This window comes from Ursus maritimus, unplaced genomic scaffold (assembly GCF_017311325.1).
Source record: "Ursus maritimus isolate PB19 unplaced genomic scaffold, ASM1731132v1 scaffold_18, whole genome shotgun sequence".
NCBI lineage: Eukaryota > Metazoa > Chordata > Mammalia > Carnivora > Ursidae > Ursus > Ursus maritimus.
The window spans coordinates 37691724-37707820 of NW_024424230.1; the positions used below are offsets into that span (position 1 = coordinate 37691724).

The window sequence follows — 16097 nt, forward strand, 5'->3', positions numbered from 1 at the left end:
ATAAAATCTTTAAAAAAAAAAAAAAAGAAAAGAAATCACAATGCTTATTTGAAACGGCAGGAGTTAGGTGAGGGCAGAACCACAACATAGACCAGGATCTGCACACAAGAGTCACTGCAACAAAGCTATTCATTGCTGTATGTCCCACTAAGCCACGTGATAAGTCATAGGCTATCGGAGGTGACCAATGTTCGCAGGTCTAATCCAGGCAGGAAGAAGAGCAGCCTTTGATCCATTTCATTTCTATCAGTTCTCCCTCCAATTACTCCCTTTCAATTTTCCGATCAAACTAGATGCTATCAAAATAGTTCGCTGTAGAAATAACCCTGATATACACTGTAGGCTTAATACAGTTTTTATAAATAAAAGTTATAAATCGAAGAGCGCAGAGTATATTGGGGATAACGCTGTACACAGTTAGAATTCAATCACATTTTAAAAGAAAACAGAGTCTTTGAGGAAGCTTATTTATTTAGGAATCATTCATTCAGTCACAAAACTTCTGCCGAGCACCTCTGTGCCAAGCACTGTATCAAATGCTGGAGGACAAAATCGAATAAAGCCCAAGACCTGACTTGGAGACGATAGAGCTTTTTTCAAATGTATTTTTTCTAAGAACAAGGGCACAGAACTATTAATTCTAAGGAAAACCAAGTGTACAAAAACCTACCAGTGATAACTAAAATTTGTTCTGAAAGATCGATAAGCACATAATTCAAAAGTATCCCCAGATGGCAAATAATCAAAAAAGCTTATGTTTGGATTGTGTACACTTTATGTATCATACTTACACTGAAACTGTTCATATCAGATGTTCTGGATATTCCTAGTAACAAAATACATGCCAAAAACTGTTAAAAATCACTTAATGAGGACCAGGCAAACCCTATTTGACCCCCAAATCTTTCCTGGACTCCATTTCTTTCAGAGAAAAGGTAAGTCCTTAATCCTTTTTTGGATCCAGACTAAGGAGAACTACCTTCTCTAAAAGCATTCCTTATTCCAAGATAGGTAATAGATACTGGGGCTTAACCAACTTTCCTCATTGCAGTAAAAGACAACATTCAAAGCATATGAGATTCCAAGAAAGGCCAGAAATTACATAGAGAAATACTGGCAATCAAATAATGAAAATAGCAATTTTCCTCTAAGAAACTTTCAGGGGAGAAATTGTCTAAACATTTTAAGTACTGATACTCAGTAATATTTAGAATATCATTTATGAATAAAATAAAGCTAAAATAACTGAAATTTTTACTGTATTTTATATCCTGCTTCATTAGCCCAATAAAGCCCTCTTCTTAGTCAGAAGAGGTTTGCAGAAAAGGGAGCTAAATAAAACAAGAGGGATGGAAAATCAGATGATAATTATACTAGCAGTTTCTATCACTAAGAACATGTCCCTAACAAGCTGGAATCAGGCTGATACCATAGGCTACACGCAATGCTCATCTGATATCACGGAACTGGATCGATTGCAATTTCATCGCAAGGTCCACACGTGGTTCACAGATGCTTGCGTTTGCCCTGGACAGGGCACTGAAGCCCCGCAGGTAACCAGAGCAACATCTGCACACTGAAGGGACAACTATAGGAATCCCTCCTACAGCCACTCAGTTTATCACCAGAGCCATTCAGTTATACTAATATCTCTGGATATCCATGAAAATATCCCTTTAAACTCAGACAAGAGAAACTCAAACCAGAAATAAGAATATTTAATGGGAAAAGCATATTCTATAGGTACCAGCCTTTCACCACCTAGCCCCTTCCCAGAGATTCCTCTCTCAGGCTTATGGAGAGCAGTAACACAATAAACTGCTTGCATGGGGCAAAACAGCGGATGCGGTTTCTGTCATACCGCACAATACCGGTGACCTTCTACCCTGCATTACATTTCCGAAACATCTACATGGAAATACGGCAATCCACTCAGAAAATGAGAAATAGCAAGAAGAATACCATTAAAAGGTTGGCACAGGTCAAGGGTAAGTGCTTCCTCCACTTGTGGGCATCACTACTAAGTACTTTATACTTTGACACATAAAAGATAACTCTAGTATATAATAAAAGGGAGTGAGGTAAGGTACTAAGGTGGTTAGCTGTTTGAGAAATGGCTATATACTGTCACTTTAAAAAGGAGAGAATGGATTATCTGGCATCAATGAAAAAAGTACTTTACTTTTTAAAGAATGGGTGCTTTGTTCATATATACTAATTATAAGCTAATAAATCAAACAGAAATCTGGCTAGTTAAGATGAGTAACTGAGGGAATACCTTGAATTCTGGTTTTATTTGAGAGGGAGTTTGCTTTTATTATGAGATCATACTCTCTTTGCAATCTTTATCTCTATATTATGAAATACTTCTCTCATAGCACAAGAAAAGAAAGGAAAAGTATACTTAAATAGGTCACTTTATCTGTGGTTAGAAAACTTTCTTTTCCTCCATGACTCCAGGCTATTAAAACTGACCAAAATCCATTTATACAAGAACAAAGTTCACAGTTCAAGGGGAAGTATGTAAGAAAAAAGAGGTCCCTAATGGGTAAGAGAAATGGAAAATACTGTAAACCAAAAATGTATGAAAGAGCTGGGATAAGTCGTTGGGAGAAGTTAAGATGAAGGGGGCGGTAGCTAGATGACGCCCAGCTGTTCTTCATCATCAGGCAGGAAAAAAAAGAGAAAATTAGTTTAATTAAAAGCACAAAAAGACTTCAGCATAAGGAAAAAATTCTTGACTATAAAGGTTATCAAAACACAGAGACAAATATAAAGGAGCCTGAGATTCCTCTCCCTCTGGACATTTACTATTAGACTAACATCTAACCATCGACGGGCTTAAGTCAAATGCCAGCTACAGGTCCAGCCCTTGAAGTCCCTCGTACTTGTCATGAATGCTGTGGGCTGGGATGAAAGAAGGGAGAATGAGGAAAGAGTGGGCAGAGGAGCTCTGATATCCTGCCAATGGTCATTCCTGACTGTGAAGAGTATTCTCTTTCCTCCGTATTTTCTTCCATGTGTAACTAAAACAATACAATTTTCACATACTTAGGTTTCTCTAGGCCACCAATGTAGAACAGGTGTCTCCATGAGCTAACAAAGCTGTTAAGGAAAAAGAAATGTTAAGGAAAGACACATTAGCTTAACCTAAGAAAATCAGGGGACCCGGTCCAGTCACTGAAAGAATTCCCCTCCCCTCATCGGCAGGACTGTGAGGCACGGCTGTCAGTTAGAAATGGATCCCGAGCACACAGAGGAAGGCAGAGATGCCCTCCTGCGTACGGTCACGCGGGAGCAACCACAGCCCAGCTACTAAAAAACCTCCAGCCAAACAAGACCAATAGCACCACGAGGAAAGAAACACCGAACAGGTTAGCGACATCCTCCAAAGGTACTCAAAGCGCTGTCTTCACAACTCCACAGTCCCCTCATTTTCTTTTCCCTGATCCCTTCTGTGAAATCGCTACTGATAAACGGTCAGTGTGCCTACTCCCCGAGGGCACCTAAACCTTCAGCAGTACACTTCTCACTTCCTCCAGGAGGCTCCTCATCTGTATGTAATTGATGTCTCAACAGAGATCCTATCCACACACTTCGGGCCAGCTTAAAGCACTTTTCACTTCTGAAAAAAGACCCCTTAAACTGTGGCCTCTGAGCCAGTGAAAACAAAGAGTGAGCTGAATAATGTTTCATTAAGTTAACACAACCCTGCCAAGAATCATACGATCAGAAACCCACTTATAAAGCTGGCCGTAAAGAATAATGAAAAAGGACCATATAAAATTCTTCAAATGTTGGAATCATTATTTACCCTGGGATCTAAGGACCAAAACATAGGATATATGTTCTCTATAATTTTTTCCCCTAAATAGAGACTTCTAAAATACTAATTCCCCTGCTAGAGTGCTGCTTCCTCCCTGAAAGCCATTAGGGTTAATAACAAGCAGAACCTTTTTTGATCTCTGTGGATGAAAATTGTACATTCTCCAGTTTCTTCATTTTGAAAAATAGGACGGTTGCTTTTGATTTTAAACATGTAATATAAATCAGAGCCATGAAAAGAGAAATTCATTTTTTTTCTTGTTAATAACAATTTATAAATAGAAGGTGAAGAGGGTGAAGACTATCTAGTGATGCTATCATTTCATATAAAATATGTATGGGTTCTGCAGCCAGGAATGCACCGTAAGTCAACTTAATATGTGTGTGCAAACTCGTGATATACCAATGTATTATGCTCAGAAAACAACTCAGACACAAATATACCCATAAATCTCTGACTAAAATAGCCCATAAAATTCAAAATATTTTCTTTGGGTGACAGAGATCTATACTTATATTGGCATAAATGGTCATGGGTTGTCAACAAAGATATATCAAGTGATTCACCTAAATCACTCTTCAATCTCTAGAGCTAAAGCCTGTGAAATCTGAAGAGTTTACTTTCTGGAGTCTATATGTCTAATTCATATTAACTTGAAAAACTGTTTGGTAGGAGTCAAGGAAACATACACATAACTATAGTTCTGTGTCTTGTAAATCCTATAATCAATAATATACCACCTTCGCCACAATTTAAAAGTTTTCAACAAAACTTCAAAACAAAATACCTTGGCAAAAGATCGCCCATTTAATAAGAATATTTCTCTGGCCAAATGACTGCAAGAAGAGGACTAAAGCATTACTATTACTATCTCAAATCTAAAGGTTCAAATACTACTGACTGGAATCAAGCTACTTAGATTTTCTATTACCAGTTTTTTTTTTCAGTGTGTTTTTTTTTTTAAAGATTTCTTTGCTTACCCTCTTTAATGGTACAGAGAATGTCAGTTGATCTTTATTAATTTGAAATAACTCTATGGCTTATTCTTTGGATTGCCACAAGGGTATGTTACCAATTGACAGTTATTATTCACCTCGGCACTTCCCACTCTTTCATCCCAAAGGAGAAAGTGAGAGAGGAGAAGAAAAGAAAAAACAAAAACAAACAAACAAACAAACAAACACCTGGTGGGACCCTCCCCATTTCCTTTCCCTCTCACTCTCCCTCTGCTCCAGCTCCCAGGTCCACCCATCCCCACCCATCCCCCAACTTCTCTCTCTCTCTGATTATATTTTCAAAGTATATTTGTACAGCTGTTAGAAGTGCAGAAATTGTATCCATTCTAACTTCTGGTTCAAATATGTATTAGAAACAAAATCAGCAAGGAAATCACCTGAACCGCTTCAGTTTCAAGGACTTTAGTATCGATTTGTAAGAAATCATGTGGTATCCACTCCTTAATTTGGATAAGCCAGGGGTTCCTCTCTGTCAAATTCTCAAGTCTATAATCAGAACAGATTTGCACAAATGTTGGGAAAGCAGAATTGTATCAATGACTCCTGGCTAATAGTGTTCCTTGTGATTCCAAGGGAGTATCCCAGTGGTTAGAGCCTGGCTTTTGGTGTCACACAATCTACTTGTCCTTGCCACTTGGATGAGATATTGAACTTATCTAGGTTTATTTTCTGACAGGCAAAAAAAAAAAAAAAAATTAAAAATTAAAAAAATAAAAAAAATAACAGAGCCTAGAAAGATTATTTCTCTTATAGGAATATCATGAGGATTAAACCATATACGTCCAAGCAGCTTACAAATGCTGGGCAGTGGAGGCCGTCCTTTTCAGTATCTAAGTGTGGCATGGTTGATGGGCTATACACAGAAGTATATGGTATTTACGTGGATAGGAAATATACTTGTCCTAAAAAGAAGCAATTGTTTTGCCATAAGATGCAAAAGTAGACAAGTCAAGGAATACTCAAGGAAACAAGCTATTTACTATCCGTTCAGTGATTCCCCCAAAGGAGTTTCTCTAATGCAACTTCAAAGGAGAGACCAGAAATTTAGTCTTGGCCACATTAGCTGGAGATGTGTGGGTATGTGTTACTTTGTGAAGTTCCTATTCACATTTCAAATTAGGGGAGTTTGCTTTCCCCACTTTGTTTTAGCTATTGGCTGAAGGCTCCCACCTGGTCCTCCACCCCTTTCCAGCCAGTAAAACCCTCCCATGTTTCCTCTGAAATTCAGGATTAGTCAATTAGCAAAATCTCCTATTAGCCTCCAACTTTTCTTTGAAAACTCCCTTCTCATCTTGATCTACGAAAAACCTGGCTCTCTCCAATGAACACTACTTCCCCTAGAACCCTCTCAGGTAGAAGCCCCTTTCTTTTCCACACATCTTGTGCTACTGGGCCTGGAAATCGGATTGGTGACCTCTATCTTCCCTTGCTTCTCCTTAGATGCCCCCAGCCTGCTATCTCATTCCACCAAACCACAGTAGCAACTACCCCTCCTTCCTGCACTTACCTAACAACCCCTGGGTTACTCCCCTTCAGGTTTTGAAGATTTTAGCTCCTAAATGTCACACCCTTTCGATGCTAGTTCTAACGTATCTGTCTGTTTCAATACCCACACAGATGATTCTCTAATATTTTATACCTGGGCCACCACCAGCCTTCACGTCTCTGTGCAAATAAGAAAAAGCAACATTTCCTCCAAGACGACCCAACGCCAGCCCATAACACTAGGCTGGGGAAACAGCTGCTGCTGATGGTCCTTTCAGTCAGGCCACTCTGCAGAGGGTGAACAATGCCATTCGTGACAGCCTTAAACCTAGGCGGCTCCTTACTCTCCTCTCATCTCAGACATACATCCCATAATATTGTCCTAACCTCAATTTCGTGTATCACCTGTCCTTTTAACTCATTCTCTCTAGAACACCAAATCAAACAATCCTTCCACCCCAAGAAGACCTCCCCCTTCACGCCATCCCTCATGCAATCATGTCCTTACCTCCACAACCACCTTAAATACCATGAAGACTGATCCTAACTGCTCCATTTCATGCACCCTTAACTCTTTTGTCCCTCTCTCACTTCTTCATTCACACCTGGCAAAACCCCAACTCTGGTCAAGTCCAACTCTGTACCTATTCTGCACTTGTAACAGTGGTCACGAACATGACTGGAGAAAAAAATACAACCATGTTGACTGGTCTCATATTAAATTCAGAATTAGCAACCTTAAGAGGATCCTTAATGCTGTCTGACTCCAGATAAACATTTTATATATTCTCCCTGAATCTGCTGATAAACTTGTTTCCTATTTCACTGAGAAAAATGAAGCAATAAGAGGCAAATTCCGTAAGCCCCTCCCACGTGCACACACCTACTTCATTTCTATCCAAATACACTGACTTCTCCCTCCGCTTCCTTACAGCCCCTGTTCATACTCCTAAATAAGGCCAATCTCTTCATTAATTGAACAGATCCATCTCCCCTCCTCTAAGCAAGCACATGGCCACAGGACAACTTCCTCATTATCAAATTCTCCTCCTCAAACTGGATTTTCCTCACCAGTATAGAATTATTCTAATACTTACCTCTCATATTAAAAAATAACTTTCTTTTCACTCCACTTTCCCTTCTAGCCATTTTCCCATTTCACTCCTTCCCTTTACCTCAAAAATCCTTGAAAGCATCGGCTACACTTGGGGTCTCTAATTCCTGATCTCCCATTCTCTTGAGCCCACTCCGTTCAGGGTTGTGGTCTCAGCACTAGATAGAAATTGTCATTGTCAAACTTATCAACAACGTCACAAAGCTAACGCCAGTTTCTCTCAGTCTTCATTATAAGTATTTGACACATTTGAGGTGCTTCCTCTCCAGAAACACTCTCTTCACTTGGTTTCCAGGCCAGACAACTTGTTCTCCTATCCATCTATCCTCAGTCTCATTTGTTGTAATTATTTTCCATAATTTCTCCAAGCTCTTAAAATTCAAGTACCCCTAAGCTCAGTCTTTGTGCTTCCTCTCTTTTCCATTTCCCTTCAGTTCCTTGGTGATTTCATCCAGTTTCTTGTGTTTAAATATTGTCTATAAACTGACCACTTCCAAATGTATATCTCCAGCAAAGTCTATCCCATAAATTCAAGACAGATAAGTCCAATTATTTAACGCATCCACCAGGGTGTTAAAAATGAGTGTCATACTTAATATGTCCAAAACTGTCTCCTGATCAACACCCTCCCTACCCCCCCCCCCACACTTTTGGAGGAAGAGCTAGGAAATATATATATATATATTTATTTATATAATATTTATATATTATTTATATATAATATTATATATTATTTATATATATAAATATAAATATTATATATATATATATTTATATTTATTTATTTATTTATTTATTTATTTATTTATATATATTTGTTACCAGTGGTCCTGCTATACTTTAGCTCCTGCTAATATCCAAGTGAGATCATTGTCTCTCTATTTCAAAACCCAATAAGAGTTGAACAACTCACTCAAAACAAAAGGCAAGATCAAGGTATTATAGTATCTGGCTTCATAACTTCTCTGACTTCATATCTCACCATCCTCTCCTTTGCTCACTCTGGCCTTCAACCACACTGGCCCCTTGATGTTTCTGGAACATTTCAAGCACTCTCCAGCTTCAAGGCCTTTGTAATTGCTGCTTCCTCACCTACAACTTTTTCCCTTTAAATACCTGCTCCCTTAGCTCCCTTCAGATCTTTTCTCAAACGTACTCCCCTCTCTCACTCTTGTCTCATTTATTTTGCCCCATATCACTTTTTGGCACCGAATAAGCTATACATTTTACACATTTATTTTGCTTATTATCTGTCCCTCTACCAACCTAAGATCTGTGAGAGGTCTCCTTTTGTTCTCGTTTTTTTTTTTTTTTTTTTACTGCTGTAACTGCAGTGCTGAAAACGATACGCAGCACACAGAAGCTCAACATACAGGCTGAGGGAGAGAGGGCACGCAAGCGCTCACTGAAGCAGGCAGGGCACCAAGAGGAAGGACCCGATGCTTCCCCTTCATCCTCCTAGACAGGAACAGTTTGCCCCATTTACCAGCCCTTCCAGAAAGCCAGAAATTGCTATGTATCTCTCTGCCTTGTTCCCTCTGTGACCACAAGGACTGTCGAAGTTCACAGCACTACCACAACAATGCATGGGGTTGAGTTGAGTTTTTAAAAGGTATAAGAATAGGGACATCAAATTCAGTGAAAGTTGGTTAAAAAAAAGTCTACAGAGTCAACTTCAGCCCTTTTTACAAAGAATCTGTTGTTTCCTACCTTAATGCACAACCTCTACTGCAGATCAGATAGGCACCGAAGCAAAATCAGTCTCATGGGGCCTATCAGAAAGCATACCAGCTTAAAGGGCAGGAGTGTCCAGTCAGAATACAAAGAAACTCCTACGGCTGCTAATAAAATGAATGGCTTTGGGCTATTACTGAAATACGATATTTCTGCAAGGACCCTTTAAGGTTTGTTTGTTTAAAGATAATTTACTGATTTCTATGAGTCCACCAACAGAGGCTTTAATGACACAGTCTTCCTCCCAAATCATGATCTGGGTCCACTTTGTGGGACTAGTGGGGAAGGTAGGAAAAAGTCCAGCAGCGTTTGTAGAACACAGATTTGTTAAAACTGCGGTACGAAAATTATATACACCAATGGAATCATAATATAAATGTCCTGAGAAAGATAAAAATGAATTAACATGGATAGAATATTCAGAGGCAGAAAATGCCCCCTTAGAATTCTGGAAGGGTTGCTCACTTTTCAAAAGAGTTTCACAAGAATATAACTTATTTGGCCCTTGTTTCATTGTGAGGAATATTAACCCCAGGCTTCATTTACTAAGGACAAACCCAGGAACAAAGCTATCATAAAACTACTTGTGGTCACAGGAAAAAGAAACACAATCAGAGATAAAACATGAGCAGTCTCTGCCTCACAAAAGAATAAAACCACTAGATACCTCCAGTAACACTCCCACCTTACAGAAGAAATATACTGATAACACGTGAGAATATTATCCAGAAAAGTCCATCCTGTTAAAAAAATAAATAAAACAAAAAGCAAAGAAAGCCATACTTTTCTTTAGTGCCAACCTTCTGAATCAAAATTATTTGATGATGAATCTATGTAGGTGATAAAAACTTAGAGAAGGAATTGTATCTCTAACGGTCGGGAATTCAATCAGTGAATTACTGGAATTCTACATAACCTGCAAGAGAACAAGGTCTATATCCTGACATGCATCACACGTACCTCCATCTCCCTCTCCACTGGCGTTGGCCTCCGCCATTTCTGCACCATCCAGTTCAGACTCACAGCCTAAATCCAATGTTCCGTCAGCCGGGCATGACGACTCCTCTTTCTATATTATTTTTTAAAAAAATAAGACTTATGGAGATGTACTGGCAACTGAAAATATTTAAAATACTTTCAGGGTCCTAAAGTAGTACCACTGTTACTTGTGATTTGGAATTTCAACAAACTGATTTCTTAATGTAAAACCACTCCTTAAAACACACACACACACACACACACACACACACACACACACACACAAAACCAGGAAAAGCACATTGCCACAGATGATTTTTTAGACCTTTAAAAATCTATACAAAACAAAGTTTCCTTTTGACATATATTGTTTCCTTTTTTTTTTCAATTCTACACTCTTCCTTATATTAGGGAATGACTCCGGAAGTCAGAATTTTATCAGTAAATTAAATACCCAAGTAGCTACAAAAAATGAAATAATACAAGTCTTTTTAATTAACCTGTGTTATTCTCTGAAACACACACAGTGAGAAGGGTCTGATGCTTAGCAGCTGACAAAGAACCCCTACTTCTTTCCCAGGTATAACTTTTAGTATTAAACGCAGCCTTCTCAAAGGACATTAATGAACTTTAAAAAATGTGATCCATCATTTATTAAAGCAGTGACTTATTTTTAACTTACAAGAAATAATACATTAATTTTATGTGTTCCAAGTTACACAACCATGTACAGAGCATCAGCTTTTATCCTCTGGAATTCTGCATCTTAGGTAGCATTTCCCAATCTAGTTGGGGATGGGATTATACTAAAATAATGAAGACTCTATTATCCGAAGCTTTTTATTTCATTCCTCTATTCTTCTCACACAACAAATATGCATTATTTAAAACTCCCTTGATATCACTGCTGTTTTAAAATTGAATGATTAATTTAAATCAGCAACTTTTCAGGAAGAATGGATAAATGTATTTTTATAAAAGAGAGAAAGGCATACAGGTGTGAAGCCTGTATATCAACTGATGGTCATTAAGTCAAATAGTTCACAGCCACTGTGATCATCTTAAGCTCCTGGCTGATGATTCACGGCACTCCTCCATGTACATTTTTAAGAATCAAGAATTTTAAGGAAGCCACAACTATTTTCCGTTACCATATGTTAGAGTGAAACCACAGATATGCTTTCCTTGAAAAAAAAGTCATTGTTTATTCTTAATATGAAATCATTTTTAAGACATCTGAAAACATTTAAAAGGCACAGGGTGATTTTTCTGCCCTTCGCCCAAATCTAAGTGTGTTTACCTTCACATCTCTGAAAAAATGCATGTTACACAGTAATAACAGACATAAAATGCAGAACAATCCAACTTACTTTGAGAGCATAGAGGCCTGACTTTCCAGGGATTTTGAAGAATGTTCCATCCCCTATTCGAGTGTTAGTGTGAAGCATTGCATTCAGACAGGCTAATGGAGAAGTTCCACTAGAAAATAAAAGTGTGCAGAAATGAAGCAATCTGAGATGCAGTTTCTGTGGCAAAACTGTGCTCTCGGTCTCTCTCTCAAAAAAAAAAAAAAAAAAAAAAAGACCTTCTCACATGCCTTTTTAAAATATCCTCCCAACCCCGAAAACATCTACATTACAATAACAGGCCGGTCCAGTTTTGCCAAAGTTAATCAGATGCATCTGTCTTATAGGCTTCAGGCAAAAAGTCTCCTGAATTGAAATTATGCTTTTATTCATAAAGCAACCAACACTCTATTTCAAAGAAACCAAAGCCCAAACGTTTATGTGCTGTTATTTTACAAATAATACCATGAAGCCTCAGTTTTTAAATATTACAGACAACTTGATGGTTGCACTTGAATGATCAAATAAACCAAGTTCAAGGACAGCTCCATCCTATAGGTTGAAAAGCAACAAAAGAATAATAAGAAACCAGGGAAGAACTGATTTGAAATTACAAGTGTTTAAGTTACTCACAGGACTGCATTTCTCACACAGCCAAATCAAAATCTATGTCTGTGTTCGTACCTGATACAGCTTCTACAATGACATCCTTTTTTCAGATTTGTCAACAAAAAAATAAGTGTTTGGGAATTCTGCCCAGTTTTATGTTCTGTAGTAAAGATGCAAGTGACTGAATTATGAAAATAGATTTTTTTTAAAGAAATCAACTGGCATTGAACTAACGATTCAAAATTTCAAAGCACATATGTACAAACATTATTGAAATGTAGTCATTATACCTAGAAAGATGTTTGTGAAATGTATATGTATGTATTTTCCGGGGTAGACTTTAGAACCTTTTTTTGGGTTTTGTTTACAAACTAATATTTTTGCAAACTAGAACTTCAAGCTAGAATTGTTACTTTCATTTACTTACGTTTCCATGTACGTTTTACTTCCTAATATGTGAAAAGATCAATATTTGGTTGAACCAATATTGATTAGAAGCCCTACTCCACCCCATTTGTGTCTTAGGTGTTCTGGGTATTTAACCCAAAATATTCTCAGATAAGATTATGGACCTCTGGGAAACAAACTGAGGGCTTCAGAGGGGAGGTGGGTGGGGGACTGGGACAGGCCAGTGATGGGTATTAAGGAGGGCACGTATTGCATGGTGCACTGGGTGTTATACGCAAATAATGAATCATGGAACATTACATCAAAAACTAAGGATATACTGTATGGTGACTAACATAACATAATAAAAAATTATTATAAAAAAAGATTATGGACCTCTAGGATATTAAGGTTTGACTTTCTATGATAGTAACATAATTTTATGTTACAAAGTTACGAGTTTTTAAAAACAAAAATTAGGAATCTCTTACCTACCACAAAAACTCACCAATAAAATGAAAAAAGCCAAATCTGCTGAGTGGCCACAGGATACCCCCCACACACACACACACATATGTACGTGTGTGTATATATATATATAGCATATAAACCCATCATGGTCATAAAGGTTTATGAGTATTATAATAAGAACACTATTATTTTAGGAAGCAGCTTCTCTGTGCCAACATGTCAATATGATCCCAATGGGTCTGACAAGAAGCAAGAGCCCTAATATAAATGTGGTCAGAGAACAATGTAGTGATAACACCAAAATATACCTGGTAATTGCACTGTGTGCATTTATGTAATATCTTTCCTCATGAAGCTTCTCCAAGTTTACAGACCTTGTTTCATTATTTTTCCTCACAAAAGATTTTCTGCTCATATTTCAAGTGGGCCAGGCATACCTCATACAGTAAAATATATTCATCTCCCCCAGAAATATCTCTGTCCGTGAACAAATTCCAGATAAATAATGCTGTACATGTTATGCTGAGCACTCCAAAATACCTATTTTTGTCATTTTCTCTTTAGATAAAAGCACAGACAATTTGAAGCTGGGAAATTATTATGCCAGATTTGTGAAGTTTTAATTTAGTGAAACTGTCAGAAACACAGACTTTCTGTAGGGACTTGGCAAGAAAATGTTAACACTACAAGTAAAATAGAATCCAATACATAAAAATGAAAGAATGTAGACTTTTAAAAATATAGCAATAAAATTGTCCACCTAACATCAAACTTCACACACATTCTTCCTGCTTTTTCCTAAAGTCCTAACAACAGATTTAGAATCTGAACGAATAATACAGATTTAAAGACAACTAAAAAATGCTGAACAAATATAATTTAACATCACTATAATTTACATTTTCTTTCTAAGGTACAGTAAATGAAAGATAATTGTAGAAGATAAACTGACTATTAAGTAGCAGTTTAATGCTATGGTTGCTGCAAATATAAGTGATAAGCACCCAGTTTCATATAAATAATAAGCTCTGTTGAGCATGAATATATTATTAAATTATACTGCTTATTAATTACATAAACTCAAGATTTACTCTGGAAATATTTAAAAATATGTACTTCCACAATCACATGACAGTATATCTCTAAGTCTCAATGATCACTATAATTCTCCCAAATCTTTCCTGGAACAAACGTATGAAATTTGTTTTATTTCAAAATTAAACAACATTTGCATTTTAGAAAAATTAGAAAACATTTTGCAATGAAATGCAAATTTTACACCTCAAATCACTGGCTGATTAGTCACTTAGTTGTAAGCATATCACCTGCATTTCTTAGCAGGAAAAAAAAACTAATCATATGGTCCATTTTATTTAAAAACAATAAAACATTAGCATCAATAGAGTTAAATGTTTTATAAAGGTAACTGTTTCATCCAATGCAGACTACACATAGGAAAATGAATTTTTTAAAAGTGTTTCATACCATTTACTTATTGCTATTATTCTCAATAACCCCATACAGTCTAGAAGATTTGGATTGCTTTTCCTGAAGAAATGAACGTCTTAATGAACTGCTATTAAACAGTAATAAATAAAAGTCTTATTTATGTATTTTTATTATTTTCATACTCAAAAAAACCTAGAAAGCATGGCTTGGCCCACTTTAAGGAAAATATATTTATATTCAAACATATTTAAATTTGTTTTTATATGAATATATATTTCAATGATTTACTGTGGGTATAAAAGAACGTGAGGTGAAATATATGTGAAAAGTGTATTCTTAGCATGAACACCTTCTATGTAGCAATTCATATTTTTCATGAATTAAAAACATTTCACTCACAGTTAAGGCAAGGGTTAACCACCTCGGTTGGAATTTAAAAGTTAAAAACTCTGTAATACAATATGTGTATGTGTATATGTATGTACACCTGAAATAATAAAGCATCAACACTTTAACAACAACAACAAACACAACAACAAAACAACTCTGAACTTTCAGAAGTCACTTACTTTCTAAAAAGATGAGTTAGAAGAATCATGGTGGTGTCCGGAATTAGAAAAGGAAAACCAAGAAAAAAAGGAAGAAAAGAAAGTTAGTTTTCCAACTTAAATGCAATTCTGCATCTTACCATTTCAATAAACAGGATAATATACAAGAAACACACCAATCTTGTAGATTTAGCTGCCAACGGGGAGGAAAAACCAGGAGCTGGGGTAAAAGGCAACTCATACTTCCTTCCCTAATGCCTCTACAAGGTTTTCATTTTATCCGAAATGCACGTGTATTTCTATATCAGGAATATAATTATGAATAAACAAGAAGGACAATATTTGTCCCTAATTCTTCTCTACCATTCCCTGTAATTGGGCCCTTTCCTATACACCTGCCAGGGCAGATATACAGCTTATTCTACTTGTTTGTTTTTCTCCCTAGACTGTAGGGTTGTGGAACCCTTCTGGTTTGTTTTCATTTCCCACAACCCCTGAAGCAGAACAGGGGTGGAATTTGGAGGCAGGGGAGCAGGCATAATTTAAACTGTCTAGACATCAAAGAACCCCCAGAGATGCTTTGCAGAGCCCTGGTGCTGTGTGAACTACAGAAAAACCATTGCTTTATCACATCAAATTGCTGACAGAACACATAAAATTTTACTAATAGTGAACACTTAGTGAAGGGAATGGATGGTTTATCTATTTTAATAATTTTAAAAACCACAAAAAAATGCAACTGGAAGAATATTTACAGACATGACAAAGAAAATATAATTGCAGTCCTCCATTCCTTTATGTATAAAATAGTAACGCTGTACAGTATTTAAGTAAGCCAAATTTTAAACTATTTTATTTTACTAAGTATCTCTTACAAATGTCAGGTGCAAGCTATTTCCTAAAAACATTTTTAATCTTATTTTTCAAATATGGGAACAGAAAATTAATCCCAAACAATGTAAGTCTAAAAACTCAACAAATTCAAGAAGCAACTATTAAGCAGCATTTATTGTTATTAACAGTTGCTAATTGCTATTAATATAAGTTAAGAGAAACAATGATATGTTCACTCTCCTTTCAAAAAAATTCATAATAGCTCCTTTCAAGTGCTTCCAGTGTTGATGGCTTAGAGAA

At 36.7% G+C, this 16097-nt stretch overlaps 1 protein-coding gene across 1 annotated transcript in view; it reads right to left on the reverse strand.

Annotated features, from left to right (window-relative positions):
• Positions 1 to 16097, reverse strand: part of ASXL3 (ASXL transcriptional regulator 3) — a 157068-nt gene that overhangs the window by 95311 nt on the left and 45660 nt on the right. The window contains exons 3-4 of the mRNA XM_040632378.1: positions 11524 to 11632; positions 10136 to 10244 (exon numbers count right to left, since the gene is read on the reverse strand). Of these exons, the coding sequence (XP_040488312.1) occupies positions 10136 to 10244; positions 11524 to 11632 (218 nt within the window). The remainder of the gene's footprint in view (positions 1 to 10135; positions 10245 to 11523; positions 11633 to 16097) is intronic.